General features: G+C 42.9%; 2 protein-coding genes across 14 annotated transcripts in view; both read left to right on the plus strand.

Moving 5' to 3' along the window:
• Nucleotides 1-17,253, plus strand: part of PYGB (glycogen phosphorylase B) — a 114,612-nt gene continuing 97,359 nt past the window's right edge. The window contains exon 1 of the mRNA XM_049869357.1: nucleotides 1-349. Coding sequence (XP_049725314.1) covers nucleotides 107-349 — 243 coding nt within the window. The 5' untranslated portion in view covers nucleotides 1-106. The remainder of the gene's footprint in view (nucleotides 350-17,253) is intronic.
• The window catches only part of LOC126067463 (uncharacterized), a 38,103-nt gene continuing 21,150 nt past the window's right edge, over nucleotides 301-17,253 (plus strand). For 3 of the 13 annotated variants that reach the window (XM_049869383.1, XM_049869384.1, XM_049869385.1), the window contains exon 1: nucleotides 358-17,253. This exon is cut by the window's right edge and continues 14,394 nt beyond it. The gene's annotated coding sequence lies outside the window, so the exon portion shown is untranslated. The other 10 variants (XM_049869380.1, XM_049869381.1, XM_049869382.1 and 7 more) reach the window with 10 other exon arrangements.

Here is a 17,253-nt window from a genome sequence, read left to right on the forward strand (position 1 = left end):
CGCAGGCGCGGCCCCTGCCCGGAGCGGTGGCCACAGTCCCGGCGCGGAGCCGCCCGAGCGTCCAGGCTGCTGCCCCCTGCTCCTGCGGCTCCTGCCGGCCGGCGGGATGGCGAAGCCGCTGACGGACAGCGAGCGGCGGAAGCAGATCAGTGTGCGCGGCCTGGCGGGGCTAGGCGACGTGGCCGAGGTGCGGAAGAGCTTCAACCGGCACCTGCACTTCACGCTGGTCAAGGACCGCAACGTGGCCACGCCGCGCGACTACTACTTCGCGTTGGCGCACACGGTGCGCGACCACCTGGTGGGCCGTTGGATCCGCACGCAGCAGCACTACTATGAGCGCGACCCCAAGGTGAGCGGGACCCCCAGGTGAGCGCCGCCCCCAGGTGAGCGAGACCCCCAGGTGAGCGGACCCCCAGGTGAGCGGGACCCCCAGGTGAGCGGGACCCCCAGGTGAGCGGGACCCCCAGGTGAGCGGGACCCCCAGGTGAGCGCCGCCCCCAGGTGAGCGGGACCCCCAGGTGAGCGGACCCCCAGGTGAGCGGACCCCCAGGTGAGCGGACCCCCAGGTGAGCGGGACCCCCAAGGTGAGCGCCACCCCCAGGTGAGCGCCACCCCAGGTGAGCCCGCCCCCGGCTCCCCAGTCCCGGGCCGCACTGGATGGTGGCCGGGGAGCAGGGCGCCTCCTTGTCAGCGCTGCCGTGGCCGTGGCGCCCCGGGCCCGGGGGGGAGCACAGCGGCGCCCCCGGTGAGGACGCACAGGCGGTGCGCGGTGGGGTCTAGCCTGAGGGCGCGGGGCCCGGCCTCCCAGCCCGTCAGGGGCCCAGGCACCGGCCAAGAGGACGGCTCTCGGGGGCATCCCCGGCGCCCCCCCGGCGCCGCCCCGCCGCCGCCCCGCGAACTGGGACGCGAGGGAGCCACGAGTGCGCGCCCGTCGGGGTCGTGACCGGCCTGGCCCTTGGGCGCGTGCCGGGGACCCTTCCGCGAGAAGCCCTGCTCTTTGGGGTCCGCTGTTGCCCTGGAACCCCGGCGGGGTGCCCCGGACCGTCCCTCGCCGGGTGTTTGTGAGAGGGCCGCAGAGTCTCGTCCTCCCCGCTGCTCCGCCGCCCAGCCCCACCTTTTGTTTTTCTGCAGCGAAGAGAAGGGAAGGAGGTTGGAACCAGGCCTGGGCAGCCGTTAGTGTTGAAAGGGGCTCAGTAATCTGAAGGGAATTGTAGGCTTTTTTTGGGCTAGGCTTGATTAGGAGAAAATCATTTAAGGTGCCTGCTAAAGCGGGCGTGGTCAGAAGCTCTGAGAAGGGTCCCTCAGAGAAAAACCAGGCTTTGTCGTTGAGGTTCCCACACCTTCCTCCGAAGGTCGCTGCTTGGTTAAAGTTCACGGAGATTAAGTAAATGTTACTTATTTTGAATTTTGCAGAATAGAAAAATACAAAATACGTTAAAGAAAATTCAGTGATAGCCCCCATTTCTTGTAACCATGTTAAAATATAGGTGAATGTTTTTTAAAGATCTTTTTCTCTGGTTAAGCCCTTGAGAGTTAACCGAAAGGTCACTGGTTTTAACCCACCAGCGGCTCCTCGGGAGAGAAGACCTGGTGATCTGCTCCAGTGAAAGATTGCAACCTAGGAAACCCAGTGGAGCGGTTCTGCTCTGTCCTACAGGGTCTCCAGGAGTCTGAATCCACTGGAGGACACAGAACAACAACAAATATATATACACATTTAAAAAAAGAGAAGATATTATAGATGGAATTTTGTGTCTTTCCTGATTGATTAATAAAAGATTGCAAGTTTTTTTGCTAAGAAATAGCTTTCCAAGTCAGTAAATAGTATGCTTCTACAATATCAGCGGTAGAGTTCAGTTTCATAAGCATATCATAGTCTCAGGCAGCCCCCTGCTGCCAGTTATTTTTGCTCTTTGCCATGGAAAAGTGTGTCCTTTTTGTTAGGCTAGGGTGAGGGGCAGTGGTGGTTCCATGGTGGAATTCTTGCCTTCCATGCGGGAGACCCAAGTTCCGTCCAGGCCCGTGCTCCTCATGATAACCCAGCACCTGTCTGTCGGTGGAGACAGACCCGAACAGACGTCTGCACAGCATGCAGACTAAGACTAGGCAGAAGGCCTGGTGATCTCCTTCCGACAGGCACCACGGTTGGAGCCTGTTGTGCACCGGTTGCCACACATCAGGGCCAGCTCTGTGGCAGCCGACAGCAGCAATGAGGTAGAGTGAGCAAAGAGAGGGAAAGGCCTGAAGTCAGTTGGCAAAGATTTCGTTTACAGTATGTAACTGTTGATGGTGTTTTTGTAGGGCATTAAGATATATTTTATAATTGCTAAGAGTGAGACAGAGGGTCAGCGAAAAAGAGAAAGACCCTCAACGAGATGGATTGACACGGTGGCTTAAGCATAACAACGATTGCGAGGATGGCGCAGGACCGGGCAGTGTTTCCTTCTGTTGTACATAGGGTCACTGTGAGTCAGAACCAACCTGATGGCACCTAACAACAGCAATGACAGAAAATGTTTGGAAAAGCAATCAGTCTCACTCTTGTTATGCTTGAGCCCGTTGTTGCAGCCTCTGTGTCAGCCCATCTAGTTGAGAGTCTTCCTCTTTTTCACTGACCTTCTACTTTGCCAAGCATGTCCTCCAGGGACTGATTGCTCCTGAGAACATGTCCAAAGTATGTGAGACAAAGTCTTGCCATCCTTGCTTCTAGGGAGCATTCTGGCTGTACTTCTTCCTGACAGATTTGTTCATTCTTTTGGCAGTCCATGGTATATTCATTATTCTTCACCAACGCCATAACTCAAAGTCATCAATTCTTTGATCTTCCTTATTCGTTGTCCAGCTTTCATATGCATATGAGGTGATATTCTGAAACATTCTGGTGCCTTCTTATTTTTAAGATAGAGATGGTAGTAGGGATAGATTCGTCGGAATACCCACCGGGCCTCTTCATGTTTAGTATGCAAGGCAGCTTAGAAAGAAGTAGCACCAGATGGATAAAACAGGTTATTGCAATAAGGGCTTCAGACCACTGTGCCAGGGAAACCAGCCAAGAGGCAGTGGCTTCCCCCAAGTCCCTGGTATTCTTGCTAAGGAAGGACCTGCGATTGTCAACATCATTTTTATTGTCAGTGGAGCAGAGGACAAGGTTTAGCTATGACTGCACATTCAAGGGCATGTCCCTGGAGTTGGACTAGGGCACTGTTGAAAATAATCAAAACACAAAGAAATTAAAACATAAGGTTTATTCCAAGCAGTCGTTCTGTAAGCATGCTGGGAGATCATTTTGTTCCTAAAAACGAGTGGCTCGAAGTAGGCTAGTTAAAATGGTTTTTAAAAAATAAACCTTTGATGAATTAGCTCAAAGCAATAATATTTGTTTCATAATTTAATAAACAATTTATAAATTGGGGAAATGGAAGTTTCCCTATATGATTTAGAAAACGAAAAAAGAATGCTCCCGAGGACTCCAGATTTCACAAAAAAAACCAAACCCACTGCTGTTGAGTCGATTCCGGCTCATAGCGACCCTATAAGACAGAGTAGAACTGCCCCATAGAGTTTCCAAGGAGCTCCTCCTGGCAGATTCAAACTGTCAACCTTTTGGTTAGCAGCCGTAGCGCTTAACCACTATGCCGCCAGAGTTTCCAGATTTCACAAAGCTTAAAAAATTTTTTTCTTGGTGAATACAGGTTTCCATGGTGGCCAAGTACTTAATGGTTGAGTTGATGTTAAAAAGTAGCCCCTGAAAATTTGGCTGTTTACTCATTTGTAGCTATAAGACCTCTTGAAATAAAAATTGAGAAAACTCGTGGTCGTTTTCATTAAATCAGGAGGTACCATTAACATTGTTATCAACTACCCTTTTCTAGCCAAAAAAAGACAAATTTAGAATGCTGCAGAGCAGTTTCTGGTGAAAGAAACAAGTCGATACTTTTGCAGTCCAAGTCAGACTCTTTTTGTATCCAGGGTAAGAAAAACCAGTTAAAATCAAAATAAGATGTCTGTTGTAGGGGGAAAACATCACAAAGTTTAGCAAAGAAAAAAGTTTTATTTGGCATATATTCAAAAAGACGACAGTGGGAAGCGGACAAGCGTGCTGCCAGAGCTAATGTCTGCCCGAATCCAAGGAAATATTACAGAATAAGCAGGAGTGGGAAGATGGACAAGCATGCTGTCACAGCCACGTCTGCCCGAGTCCAAGGAAGGTTACAGAGCCATCAGTATATCTTAACATTACAAATGAGCAAAACCTTTGAAAGCTTCACCTTTTCACAGATTGGCTAGAAACTGTGATCCTACGTTTTGAACTGTCTTTCAGTAACACAGTTGGGAGGGTCTTCATTGGTCCAGCAAATTTCTATTCACTCAATGTTAATAGAAAAAGATGAAGAGTGGAAAGTCTTTTGTGTTCTGGCTTATATGAAAAGTTCCCTAAAAGATATTTTCCAAGATTATTCTATCTTTTGTCTTTATATCTCAGGGCCCAGTTGATGTGTCCTTGTGAGCCCAGCTCCAGCTGAGCCACCATTCTCTATGCTCAAGGACAGGGAATAATGATTCCAGTATTATTTCCTAAATCGCAGTTATTATTTTTTTTTTCTTTCACAGCACCTTAGGGCTCCAGTTAGAGTGTTTGTATATTTTTAGATCCAGAAATGGGCTCACAGATTATGGAAATGACCTTTCGTGAACAGATTTAGTCCCTCTAACAAAATGGGTTTGATTGTGAATGGAGAAACCTAATTTTTTATTGTCCTATTGTGGTTTTTTTTTTTTTTTTTTTTTTTTATTGTGGTGGCTACAGGCAAAATCTGTTCTCTTTTAAAGAAATCACACACCCTGGAGTGGAAAGCTGTTTGCCTGTTCTGAGTAGGAAAGAAGGAAGGCCATTTAAAGATGGAAAATTGGAATTTGAGTGCTTCAGCCTGGCTAATTCATGTTGAGAATAAGCTCCTCCTCCCTTTTTTTTCAGAAGTTACATGCTTGCTTGTAATGGACAGGGATAAGACCAGAGGGTCAGAGCTTCTGATGGGAGGTGGGCTCCCAATAAAAACCTCACCCCTATTAAAAATCAGTCAAAATTTATATTGAAACATAAGGTTTATTTGGAGCGGTTATTCTGTATGTATGTAGGGAGATCATTCTGGTTCCGGAAAAAATCAAATGGCTCTCTGATTGCTAGTTACGATGAAATTTATAAACCGAAGAGGGAGAATAGAAGATCAGCCATTGGCTAATCTTAACGTGGTTGATTGAACCCTGCCTCACCTCCCTTTACTGACATAAGCTGACTTCAGTTTACTTCTGGCCCGGCTGCTAATAATTTGGCCCTCTACCCACCTGCAGCCATGAGACTATTTGAGATTTAAATTAGGAGGTAATGGTTTGACTGCTGGCAGGATACGAAATTTCCGTTGCTGTGGAGCCATTTCTTTTTTTTGCAGTTTGGGTCAGACTTTTTATGGTTAATATTTGGTTTTGTGGATAAGAAAAACCAAAAACTCAAAGATTGTTATCAACATCCTCACCCCTCGATATAGCCTCACTTAAGATAGTGAATAAATTAGAGGGTTTTATTATTTTTATCATTTAAAAAAAATTATGCAACCCCTTATGATTATAGGAAGAAAAATTAGAAAACACAGATAAGCCAAAAGGAAAGTTACTCGTAATCTCACGACCTAGTAATAACACTGTAAATGCTGTGTAAACATCCTGTGTCCCAGACATTTCTTTCTATATTGATAGAAACAATTTTTTTCTTATGCAGAATGGTATCCTATTGCACCTACTGCTCGTAACTTTTTTAGCCTTTTATTCTTGGTAACAACACAAACAATAAAAGCTCCAGGTACCCAGGGGAATATGTCAAGCAGCCTGCCTGGCAAATACCAAAAAAACCAAACCCAGTGCCTATGAGTCGATTCCGACTCATAGCGACCCTATAGGACAGAGTAGAACTGCCCCATAGAGTTTGCAAGGAGCGCCTGGCGGATTCAAACTGCCGACCCTTTGGTTAGCAGCCGAAGCACCTAACCACTACGCCACCAGCGTTTCCGCCTGGCAAATAAAAAGTCTCAAAATCTGGCTAAAAACAATCTGCATTTGGCAGGAGGCAGCACTTGGTCCTAAAGACTGTTGTAGAGAACAGACTTTTCAGCTCTGATGAAGTAAAATCAAAGAGATTTTTTGAAGCCAAATATTAATTTGAATGGAAGATAGCAAAACCTCAGGGTCTGAAGCTCGAGAATCTCAAGGGAGAGGGGTGTGTAGTGTAATAAAAATTGCAGTATTCTGATTGGTTTACAGTAAGGAAGGTCAGTCAAAGGCAGGACAAAGGGAGGTGTACTTTTTAACATTATTGTCCTCGTTGTTAGGTGCCACTGAGTTAGTTCCAACTTGTAGCGACACTCTGCACAACAGAAGGAAACACTGCACAGTCCTGCGCCATCCTCACAATTGTTGCTGTGCTTGAACCCGTTCTTGTAGCCACTGTATCAATCCATCTTGAGGGGTCTCCGTTTTCGCTGATCCTCTACTTTACCAAGCATGATGTCTAATTTACCAGCATGATGTCCTTCTCTAGGGGCTGATCCCTCCTGATAACAAGTCCCACATATGCGAGACATAGTATTACCATCCTTGCTTCTAAGGAGCATTCTGGTTGTACTTCTTCCAAGACAGATTTGTTTGTTTCTTTTGTTAGTCCATGGTATGTATTTTCAATGTTCTTTGCCAACACCATGATTCAAAAGCGTCAGTGCTTCTTCTGTCTTCCTTATTCATCAGCCGGCATTCGCACGCATATGAGGTGATTGAAAACACCATGGCTTGGGTCATACGCACCTTAGTCCTCAAGGTGACATCCTTGCTTTTTAGCTCTTTAAAGAGATCTTTTGCAGCCAGTTTGCTCAATTCAGTGTGTCTTTTGATTTCTTGACTGCTGTTTCCATGGGTGTTGATGGTGGATCCAAGTAAAATGAAATCCTTGACAACCTCAGTCTCCTCTCCGTTTATCATGATGTTGCTTATTGGTCCAGTTGTGAGGATTTTTGTTACAGCTGAAATACATCGATTGGCTAAAAGACATAATTGCAAGACATGGGGTCACAGAGAGGGTTTCATGGCAGTTACAAAGTAATGACACGGTGGATATTTTCAAGAGTGAGTTGTTAAAAATTACCTTGCCCAGAGTGTCAGATCTCTGGAGGACACTGGGAACAGAGTTGCCATGTTGTATTCACAGTCTTTAGCCTGACCACAAAGAAACTCAATTCATTAATAATAATAGGGTTGGTTCCTAGACAGCAGAGTTGGAATCTAGGTGAAAGGTTACACTGAGCTCTTGGCTTTAGCTCAGCCATTTTACAGATAGGTCAGATGTCTCTTTTTGATTTTACATCCCTTACCATTCCCTCCTTTTGATCAAGGATTTTGAAGAACACCCTTCTATCAACTTATGGATATATTCCCTTCTGTCTTGGTCTGTCGATATGCTGCTTCCAGGTGGCGGCCTAGCCTTTATAAGTTACTTTTCATGTTAAGCCCTTTTTCTCCATAGTCAGGGAACACCAGTACTTTGATTGCCAGACAGCTCTGGTAAGTCCAGCATGTTATTGCTGGGCAGCTGTCTTCAGTGACCTTGGTATGTGGAATGGATAGGGTAAGGCCACATTGGAAGTGCAACCTGACCTAGTTTCGTATGGCTAATCTAAGTCATGAGGCTTTTCTAGTTTTGGGTTTTTTAATGCATTGTTGACATACAGAATTCTCTGAGCATGAGATGAAGTGGGGTTTCTAGTTCCTATAATGGATGCTCATAACACATTTTATATTTCCAATAATAAGGATTATGATATTTACTGTAATTAACCTGGTTTGCAACAAAGACTGTAACCAAGAACTACACTATTATTTAGTCAAGTGAAGGTATCAAAAAAAGGATGGTAAAGTCATAGGGGGTATAGAATGTGACCAGTCTTTTGATGAATCATCTTAAGGTTTTTCTCTACTTCTGTAATATTTATCCAAGAGCAACGTGAGGTGTTGGCAGTGGCACATACTCTACCCTGCTGTGCTAGTATGGAATCTAAAGCTATTTGATTATCAAGCACCACTTTACCTAGTGAATTAAGGGATCGCTGTTGTGCTCCCATTCCATCTGCAACATCATCAGCTGTTTGAGCCATGGTATCCAACAGGTTATGAATGGACAGCTCTAACTGTATTGTGCCAAACCAAGAAATGGTTGCTCACAAAAAGGACCAGCCCCATCCGGGGTAGTCAGCAATAGGATTGCTGGTAAATATTAAGCTACCCGGGGCTAGAAAAATCAATTTTAAATCACTGGTCCAATGCAGACTTTCATTATGGGTGTAAGTATCTAGAGGAACTCCCAAGGTGCCCAACGTACTTTGACACTTCATTCTTCAACCATCCAAGCAGGATGTAGCCCGTGCCTAAGGAAAAATCTTTAGGTTAGAGATCATCTGTAGTACTGTAATTTGAACTCCACAAAGAACTCAGTAACCATAGGGAGCACATAGGGTTTGTTTAAAGTCTGAGAACTAGGGATAAAGTTGCATTTACCAGCCAAGTTTCTACGTTGGCATTATCAGAGATTGAAAATTTCCGAAAATTTAATTCCCACTGGCTGTGTTTGAAAACACAGGTTATTGTAATGTGTAATAGTTGCATTCAGTGTCTTAAAGCAATTATCATGACAACTAGAATATAATCAAGCTTCTTCAGGATAATGTCCAACAAAGGGGTATTGCCCAGTATAATCTCAGTTTGTACATTTCACATTTGGATTCACCGTGTTAGCTGCAGCATAATCATATGGAATACTTTGGACCTAGTTAAAACATGAAACTGCAGGAGAGGCATTAACTTCAGTTGCCAGAGCTTGACTCTGATAGCTCATTTTAAATTAACCCTGTAATTAATGTTTGGTGGTTGTATTAGATGATAATTCTGTATTGGGGAAGCCAGTGGTCAGTACTGTCTTATACGGGCTGGGGAGAGGAGTGGCAAATCCAGCATTCAGTTCAGTTACAAGCATTTGCCACAGATTGGGCCAGCTTAACAAAAGCATTCTCTTGCTAAGCAATAGAAAAAGGAGACAATAATGGGATTAAAACAATAATGGGGATCACAATTAAAACACAAAGATCAAAAAATATCATGAATATCCAGAAATATTGAGCACACCTGTAATTACTAGACTAAGTTCAGCTATTTCTAGGAGTTGCATGAACATTTACCAAAAAACAATCTTTAAGTGTATATAGCGAATACAAAATGGCTAAAGATAGAAGTGTGGGTAGTAGCATAGCACAAAGTCTAAATGCTTCAGCCACTTGTATAATCTTCTGCCATAGTCCTGGATAAGCTGTTCACTCTCGTTGTCATCTGTTCCTTTTCCAGAACACTGTTTAGACTTTAGTTTAAGTCCTTCAGTTGGCTGAACAAGTAAGGTCCACGTGAGCTTTCTTCAACTGGGACGGTGGATCTAAGTTTTAATCCACTGTAATTTAGCAGCACTGGGGTTTGTTAAAAGGACTAAGTAGAGTCCCTTTCACTTAGGTTAAAGAGAATCCTTTAGCTGATGTCTTTTCCAATGGATTTAATCCTCAGGCACAACATCAGGTGCCCTAACCTGTTTCAGAGTTGGATTATCAAAAGCTTCTTTTATCATAGAGGCTTTTTCTTTTGTTTAGTGAAGCAAAGGCTGATGGTATTTCAGCAAACTAATCTGAAGGAGATTAGAATCAATACAGGCTGAACCACACAGCAGATTCATTGGCTTCCTGGTAACAATTTCAAAAGGGGTCAATTTATGGGGTCTGAAGGGAGTACCTTTTAAGTTTAACAAAACAAAAGTGAGAACTTGGTCCCAAGATAGGCCAAAAGAGGCTAGTTTTGCTAATTGAATTTCAGTGATACCTGTCATGAATTGAATTGTGTCCCCCGGAATATCTGTCAACTTGGCTGGGTCACAATTCCCAGTATTGTATGATTGTCTGCCATTTTGTCATCTTATGTTATTTCTCTGTGTGTTGTAAATCCTATCACTATGATGTAATGAGATGGTTCAGTGGCAGTTAAATTGATGAGATCTACAAGATTAGGTAATGTCTTAAGCTAATCTCTTTTGAAATATAAAAGAGAGACGCAAGCAGAGAGACTTGGGGACCTCATACCACCAAGAAAGTAGTTCCAGGAGCAGAGGTTCCTGTGCTGAGATCCTCCCAGACCAAGGGAAGACTGATGCATCACAGGGATCTTTCTCCAGAGCCAAAGAGAGAGAACGCCTTCCCCTGGAGCTGACACCCTGAATTTGGACTTCTAGCCTCCGGGGCTGTGAGAGCATAAACATCTCTTTGTTAAAGCCACCCACTTGTGGTATTTCTGTTATAGCAGTACTAGATGACTAAGACAGAATTTGGTACCAGGAGTGGGGTGCCATCCTAACAGATACCTGAAGTGTGGAAGCTGTTTTGAAACAGAATGGATAGAGGACCGGCAGCATCAGAGATAAAAGGAAAGGGAAGCTAGGAAAGAGTGAGAACCTTATGCCACCAAGAAAGCAGTGCCAGGAGCAGAGCGCATCCTTTGGACCAGCACTAGATAACCAAGGCAATACCATTAATTCTTTCTAACAGTCCTGAAGACTGAGGATGATAAGGACAATGAAGCCTTTGAAAAATTGGAAAAATTGATCAAATTTCCTTAATGATTTGACCAGTAGAGTGAGTACCTTGATCACTGCAAAGAGTCTTAGGTGACCCTTAAGTTGTGATAATTTCTAGAAGTTTTTTGGCCACAAAGCTGGCAGTTGTGTGCTTACTGGGGGAAAGCCTCAAACCAATATGAAAATTGGGGGCAGCCAAAAGATCCTCATAAGAGGTTATTCTGCTGACTGAGAGGTGTTCAGTTAGAGGAGAATTTGAAATAACTGATCCCATAACAAGAACATATAGCCATGGGAAGGATGCATCTGGGCAAAGTCAATTTGCCATTCAAGCATAGAGACGACAAAGGATATCTACCTGGAGTGGGGTGGTAAGGTTTGCCTGGGATAAATTGAGAATAGGTATAGTATTGTCTTGCTGTTCGGTCTGCTACTTCCCGGTAGTGTTCTCAGTAATGTTTGTTTGCTAATTCCACTAATTTATCTCGGCCTACATGGTTATGAATATCTAGAACCAATGGAAGGTGTAAGGATTTAGGCATAACCAACTTGCAGTTGTGGGGAAGTCCGTCCCAATAATCTGTGCCCCAATTTGATTGACAGTGCTCTTGTTTCCACATCCACTTTTTGCTTTTTGGAGCCATAATCTGGTGGCTTCTGAGACAATACCAGATAGTTCCTGTAGGGGTAATTTCTTCAACTAACAGGAACTGCTGACTCACATGGTGAACAGGCCTTACAGGGACTTTCTGCCACAGGAGCTTGGATTAAGGGACCGGAAAACCAAACTCATTGCCATCTAGTTGATTCTGACTCATAGCAACCCTATAGGACAGAGTAGAACTGGTCCACACAGTTTCCAAGGAGCACCTGGTAGATTCAAACAGCTGACCTTTTGGCTAGCAGCCATAGCACTAAACTAATACACTACTACCAGGGTTTCCTGGATTAAGGGAGGAAAGTCTAATATTGGAGTTTGGGGAGGATTCTCAAGATCATAGTGAAGCACATAAACTATGGCTACTGAGCAGGTTGCCCAAAAATGGTGATTCAAACTATGGATCATGTCATTGATTTCAGTAGGCCCATAAATGGTCAGTAAGGCCTTAAACACAGGCACATACAAGCAGCTTGGAAGGACTAGCCTCTGATTTGGTCTTGTCCACAGACCACTAATAGGGTCTTGAGTACAGCTGGATTGAATCCAGGAGATGACTTCCTCATCCGAGGCCAACTTTAAATAGGTGGCTAGAAAAAAAAACCAAACCCAGTCCCGTTGAGTTGATTCCGACTCATTGCGACCCCATAGGACAGAGTAGAACTGCCCCATAGAGTTTCCAAGGAGCGCCTGGTGGATTCGAACTGCTGACCCTTTGGTTAGCAGCCGTAGCACTTAACCACTACGCCTCCAGGGTTTCCAAATGGGTGGCTAAGGAGGCCTTAATTACTTGAGGATCAGAATCTTGGTCAAAGTATTCCATCATTTCCTCCTTTGGGGCCTGTTTGGGGGATTTGACTTAAAATAAGATCCATCAACAAAAAGAACTAGAGAGGGATTAGGGAGAGGGATTTCTTGCAAGTTTTGCCTGAGAGTTAACAGCTGGTCTGTTAAATCAAGACAATTGTGGGAAATAGTATCATTATCTTCTAGAAGAGGCAACAGAATTGCAAGGTTCAAGGAGTTAACTGTAACCAGACATTGGGGGTAGCGAAAAGGTCCTCATCAGAGGTTATTCTGCTGACTGAGAGGCGTTCAGTTAGAGCGGAATTTAAAATAACTGATCCTGCATGGCGGGACATAAACATCCACAAAGTTTCCAAGCTCTATGTCTGACATAGCTTCTACTAATACAGCTGTTCCCACAGCTGCTCTAAGGCAAGGAGGATATCCACAAGCGACCAGGTCTAAGTGTAGGCTATAGTAACCGACAGGTGGCTCCTGACCCCCGTGGTTTTGAGTAAGAGCCCCCAAGGAATTTCCAACTATCTCTAGGACATATAACGAAAAGTCTAAATTATAATTAGGAAAGCCCAAAGCTGGGGTAGTGAGTAGGGACTCCTTTAACTTAGAGAAAGCTTGGATACCTTCTTTGATAATTGAAATGGGTTAGGTGCAGGCCCCTTTAAAAACTGGTATAAGGGTTGGGCTGTTAATGAAAAATTAGGAATTCATGTGTGACAGCAACGGCAGAGACCCAAAAATCCCCTTAATTGCTTGCCATGGGGCTAGGGAAGGCCATAATGGTATCCTTTCTCTTGGGGTCTATGGAATACCTTTAGTTGATATTACATGTCCCAAATATTTAATAGATGTTAAAGCCAACACTAATTTTTCCCTAGATGCTTTATGCTTCCTAGTGGCCAAACATTGTCAAAGTAAAACAGTATCTTCTATGCAGGCTTGCAGTGAATTTGAAAAGAACAAAAGGCCACCTACATACTGTAATAGGGTAGATCCCTTTGCAAATTGCAGGGGCTGCAAAGCAGTTCACAAAGCCTGAGAAAAATAGGAAATCCCTGGGGCATGACACTGCAGGTATATTGTTGATTATCCCAAGTAACTGTGAACAACAAATATTGACTGGAGCACTGGAAAACTGGAAAAAGGCACTGCATAAAGCTATTGTTGTAAAATGAGTTGCATCTGGGAGTACATTACACAAAAGCAGATGAGCCACAACCAACCAACTTGACCTCATAGACATATACAGAACACTCCACCCAAAAGCAACCAACGATATTTTCTGTTCTAGTGCACATGGAACATTCTCTAGAATAGACCACATATTACGTCCTAAAGCAAGCCTTAGCAGAATCCAAAACACTGAAATATTACAAAGCATCTTCTCTGACCAGAAGGCCATAAAAGTGGAAATTGATAACAGGAAAAGCAGGGAAAAGAAATCAAACACTTGGAAACTGAACAGTACCCTGCTCAAAAAAGACTGGATTATAGAAGACATTGAGGATGGAATAAAGAAATTCAGAGAATCCAATGAGAATGAAAACACTTCCTATCAGAACCTTTGGGACACAGCAAAAGTGGTGCTCAGAGGCCAATTTATATTGATAAATGCACACATCCAAAAAGAAGAAAGGGCCAAAATCAAAGAATTATCCCTACAACTTGAACAAATAGAAAGAGAGCAGCAAAAGAAACCCACAGGCACTAGAAGAAAACAAGTAATAAAAATTAGAGCTGAACTAAATGAAATAGAAAACAGAAAAACAATTGAAACAATTAACAAGACCAAAAGCTGTTTTTTTGAAAAACTCAACAAAATTGATAAACCACTGGCCAAACTGAAAAAAGAAAAACAGGAGAGGAAGCAAATAACCTGAATAAGAAACGAGAGGGGTGATATTACAACAGACCCAACTGAAATTAAAAGAATCATATCAGATTACTATGAAAAACTATACTCAAACAAATTGGAAAACCTAGAAGAAATGGATGAATTCCTAGAAACACACTACCTACCTAAACTAACACAAACAGAGGTAGAACAATTAAATAAACCCATAACAAAAGAAGAGATTGAAAAGGTAATCAAAAACTCCCAACAACAACAAAAAAAGTCCTGGTCCGGACAGCTTCACTGCAGAGTTCTACCAAACTTTGAGAGAAGAGTTAACACCACTACTACTAAAGGTATTTCAGAGCATAGGAAAGGACAGAATACTACCAAACTCATTCTATGAAGCCACCATATCCCTGATACCAAAACCAGGTAAAGACACCACAAGAAAAGAAAATTATAGACCCATATTCCTCATGACTGTAGGTGCAAAAATCCTCAACAAAATTCTAGCCAATAGACTTGAACAACATATCAAAAAAATAATTCACCATGACCAAGTGGGATTCATACCAGGTATGCAGGGATGGTTCAACATTAGAAAAACAATGTAATCCACCACATAAATAAAACAAAAGAGAAGAATCGCATGATTTTATCAATTGATGCAGAAAAGGCATTTGACAAAGTTCAACACTCATTCATGATAAAAACTCTCAGCAAAATAGGAATAGAAGGAAAATTTATGAACATAATAAAGGGCATTTATACAAAGCCAACAGCCAACATCACCCTAAATGGAGAGAGCCTGAAAACATTCCCACTGAGATCGGGAACCAGACAAGGATGCCTTTTATCACCGCTCTTATTCAACATTGTGTTGGAAGTCCTAGCCAGAGCAATTAGGCTAGATAAAGAAATAAAGGGCATCCATATTGGCAAGGAAGAAGTCAAAGTATCTCTGTTTGCAGATGACATGATCTTATACACAGAAAACCCTAAGGAATCCTCAAGAAAACTACTGAAACTAGTGGAAGAGTTCAGCAGAGCATCAGGATACAAGATAAACATACAAAAATCATTTGGATTCCTCTACACCAACAAAAAGAACATCGAAGAGGAAATCACCAAATCAATGCCATTTACAGTAGCCCCAAGAAGATAAAATACTTAGGAATAAATCTTACCAGAGAAGTAAAAGACTTATACGAAGAAAACTACAGTACACTTCTGCAAGAAACCAAAAGAGACTTACATAAGTGGAAGAACATACCTTGCTCGTGGATAGGAAGACTTAACATTATAAAAATGTCTATTCTACCAAAAGCGATCTATGCATTTAATGCAATTCCAATCCAAATCCCAAGGACATTCTTTAATGAGATGGAGAAACAAATCACCAACTTCATATGGAAGGGAAAGAGGCCCTGGATAAATAAGGCATTACTGAAAAGGAAGAACAAAGTGGGAGGCCTTACTCTACCTGATTTTAGAACCTATTATACCACCACAGTAGTCAAAACAGCCTGGTACTGGTACAACAACAGATACATGGACCAATGGAACAGAATTGAGAATCCAGACATAAATCCATCCACATATGAGCAGTTGATATTTGACAAAGGCCCCAAAACAGTTAAATGGGGAAAAGACAGTCTTTTTAACAAATGGTGCTGGCATAACTGGATATCCATCTGCAAAAAAATGAAACAAGACCCATACCTCACTCCATATACAAAAACCAACTCCAAATGGATCAAAGACCTAAATATAAAATCGAAAACGGTAAAGATCATGTTAGGGACAATGTTAGGAGCTCTAATACAAGGCATAAACAGTATACAAAACATTATAAAGAATGTAGAAGAAAACCTAACTGCGAGCCCCTAAAAATCAAACACTTATGTTCATCCAAAGACTTCACCAAAAGAGTAAAAAGATTACCCACAGACTGGGAAAAAGTTTTTAGCTATGATATTTCTGATCAGCGCCTGATCTCTAAAATCTACATAATACTGCAAAAACTCAACTGCAAAAAGACAAATAACCCAATTAAAAAATGGGCAAACGATATGAATAGACACTTCACTAAAGAAGACATTCAGGTAGCTAACAGATACATGAGGAAATGTTCATGATCATTAGCCATTAGAGAAATGCAGATCAAAACTACAGTGAGATCTCATCTCACTCCAACAAGGCTGGTATTAATCCAAAATACATAAAATAATAAATGTTGGAGAGGCTGTGGAGAGATTGGAACACTTACACACTGCTGGTGGGAATGTGAAACGGTAGAACCACTTTGGAAATCGGTTTGGCGCTTCCTTAAAAAGCTAGAAATATAACTACCGTACGATCCAGCAATCGCAGTCCTTGAAATACATCCTAGAGAAATAAGAGCCTTTACACAAACAGATATATGCACACCCATGTTCATTGCAGCACTGTTTACAATAGCAGAAAGATGGAGGCAACCAAGGTGTCCATCAACGGATGAAAGGATAAATAAATTATGGTATATTCACACAATGGAATACTACGCATCGATAAAGAACAGTGTGGAATCTGTGAAACATTTCATAACCTGGAGGAACCTGGAAGGCATCATGCTGAGTGAAATTAGTCAGGTGCAAAAGGACTAATATTGTATAAGACCACTATTATAAGAACTTGAGAAATAGTTTAATCTGAGAAGAAGACATTCCTTCGTGGTTACGAGAGGGGGGAGGGAGGGAGGATGGGAGAGGGGCATTCACTAATTAGATAGTAGGTAAGAACTACTTTAGGTGAAGGGAAAGACAGCACACAATTCAGGGGAGGTCAGCACAACTGGACTAAACCAAAAGCAAAGAAGTTTCCTGAATAAACTGAATGCTTTGAAGGCCAGCGTAGCGGGGTCAGGGATCTGGGGACCATGGTTTCAGGGGACATCTAAGTCAATTGGCATAATAAAATCTATTAAGAAAACATTCTGCATCCCACTTTGAAGAGTGGCGTCTGGGGTCTTAAAGACTAGCAAGCAGCCATCTAAGATGCATCAATTGGTCTCAACCCACCTGGATCCAAGGAGAGTGAAGAAAAAAAGGACACAAGGCGATTATGAGCCCAAGAGACAGAGAGGGCCACATGAACCAGAGACTACATCATCTTGAGATGAGAAGAACTAGATGGTGCCTGGCTACAACCGATGACTACCCTGACAGGGAACACAACAGAGAACCCCAGAGGGAGCAGGAGAGCAGTGGGATGCAG

The sequence above is a fragment of the Elephas maximus genome, chromosome 25 (assembly GCF_024166365.1).
Source record: "Elephas maximus indicus isolate mEleMax1 chromosome 25, mEleMax1 primary haplotype, whole genome shotgun sequence".
Lineage (NCBI taxonomy): Eukaryota > Metazoa > Chordata > Mammalia > Proboscidea > Elephantidae > Elephas > Elephas maximus.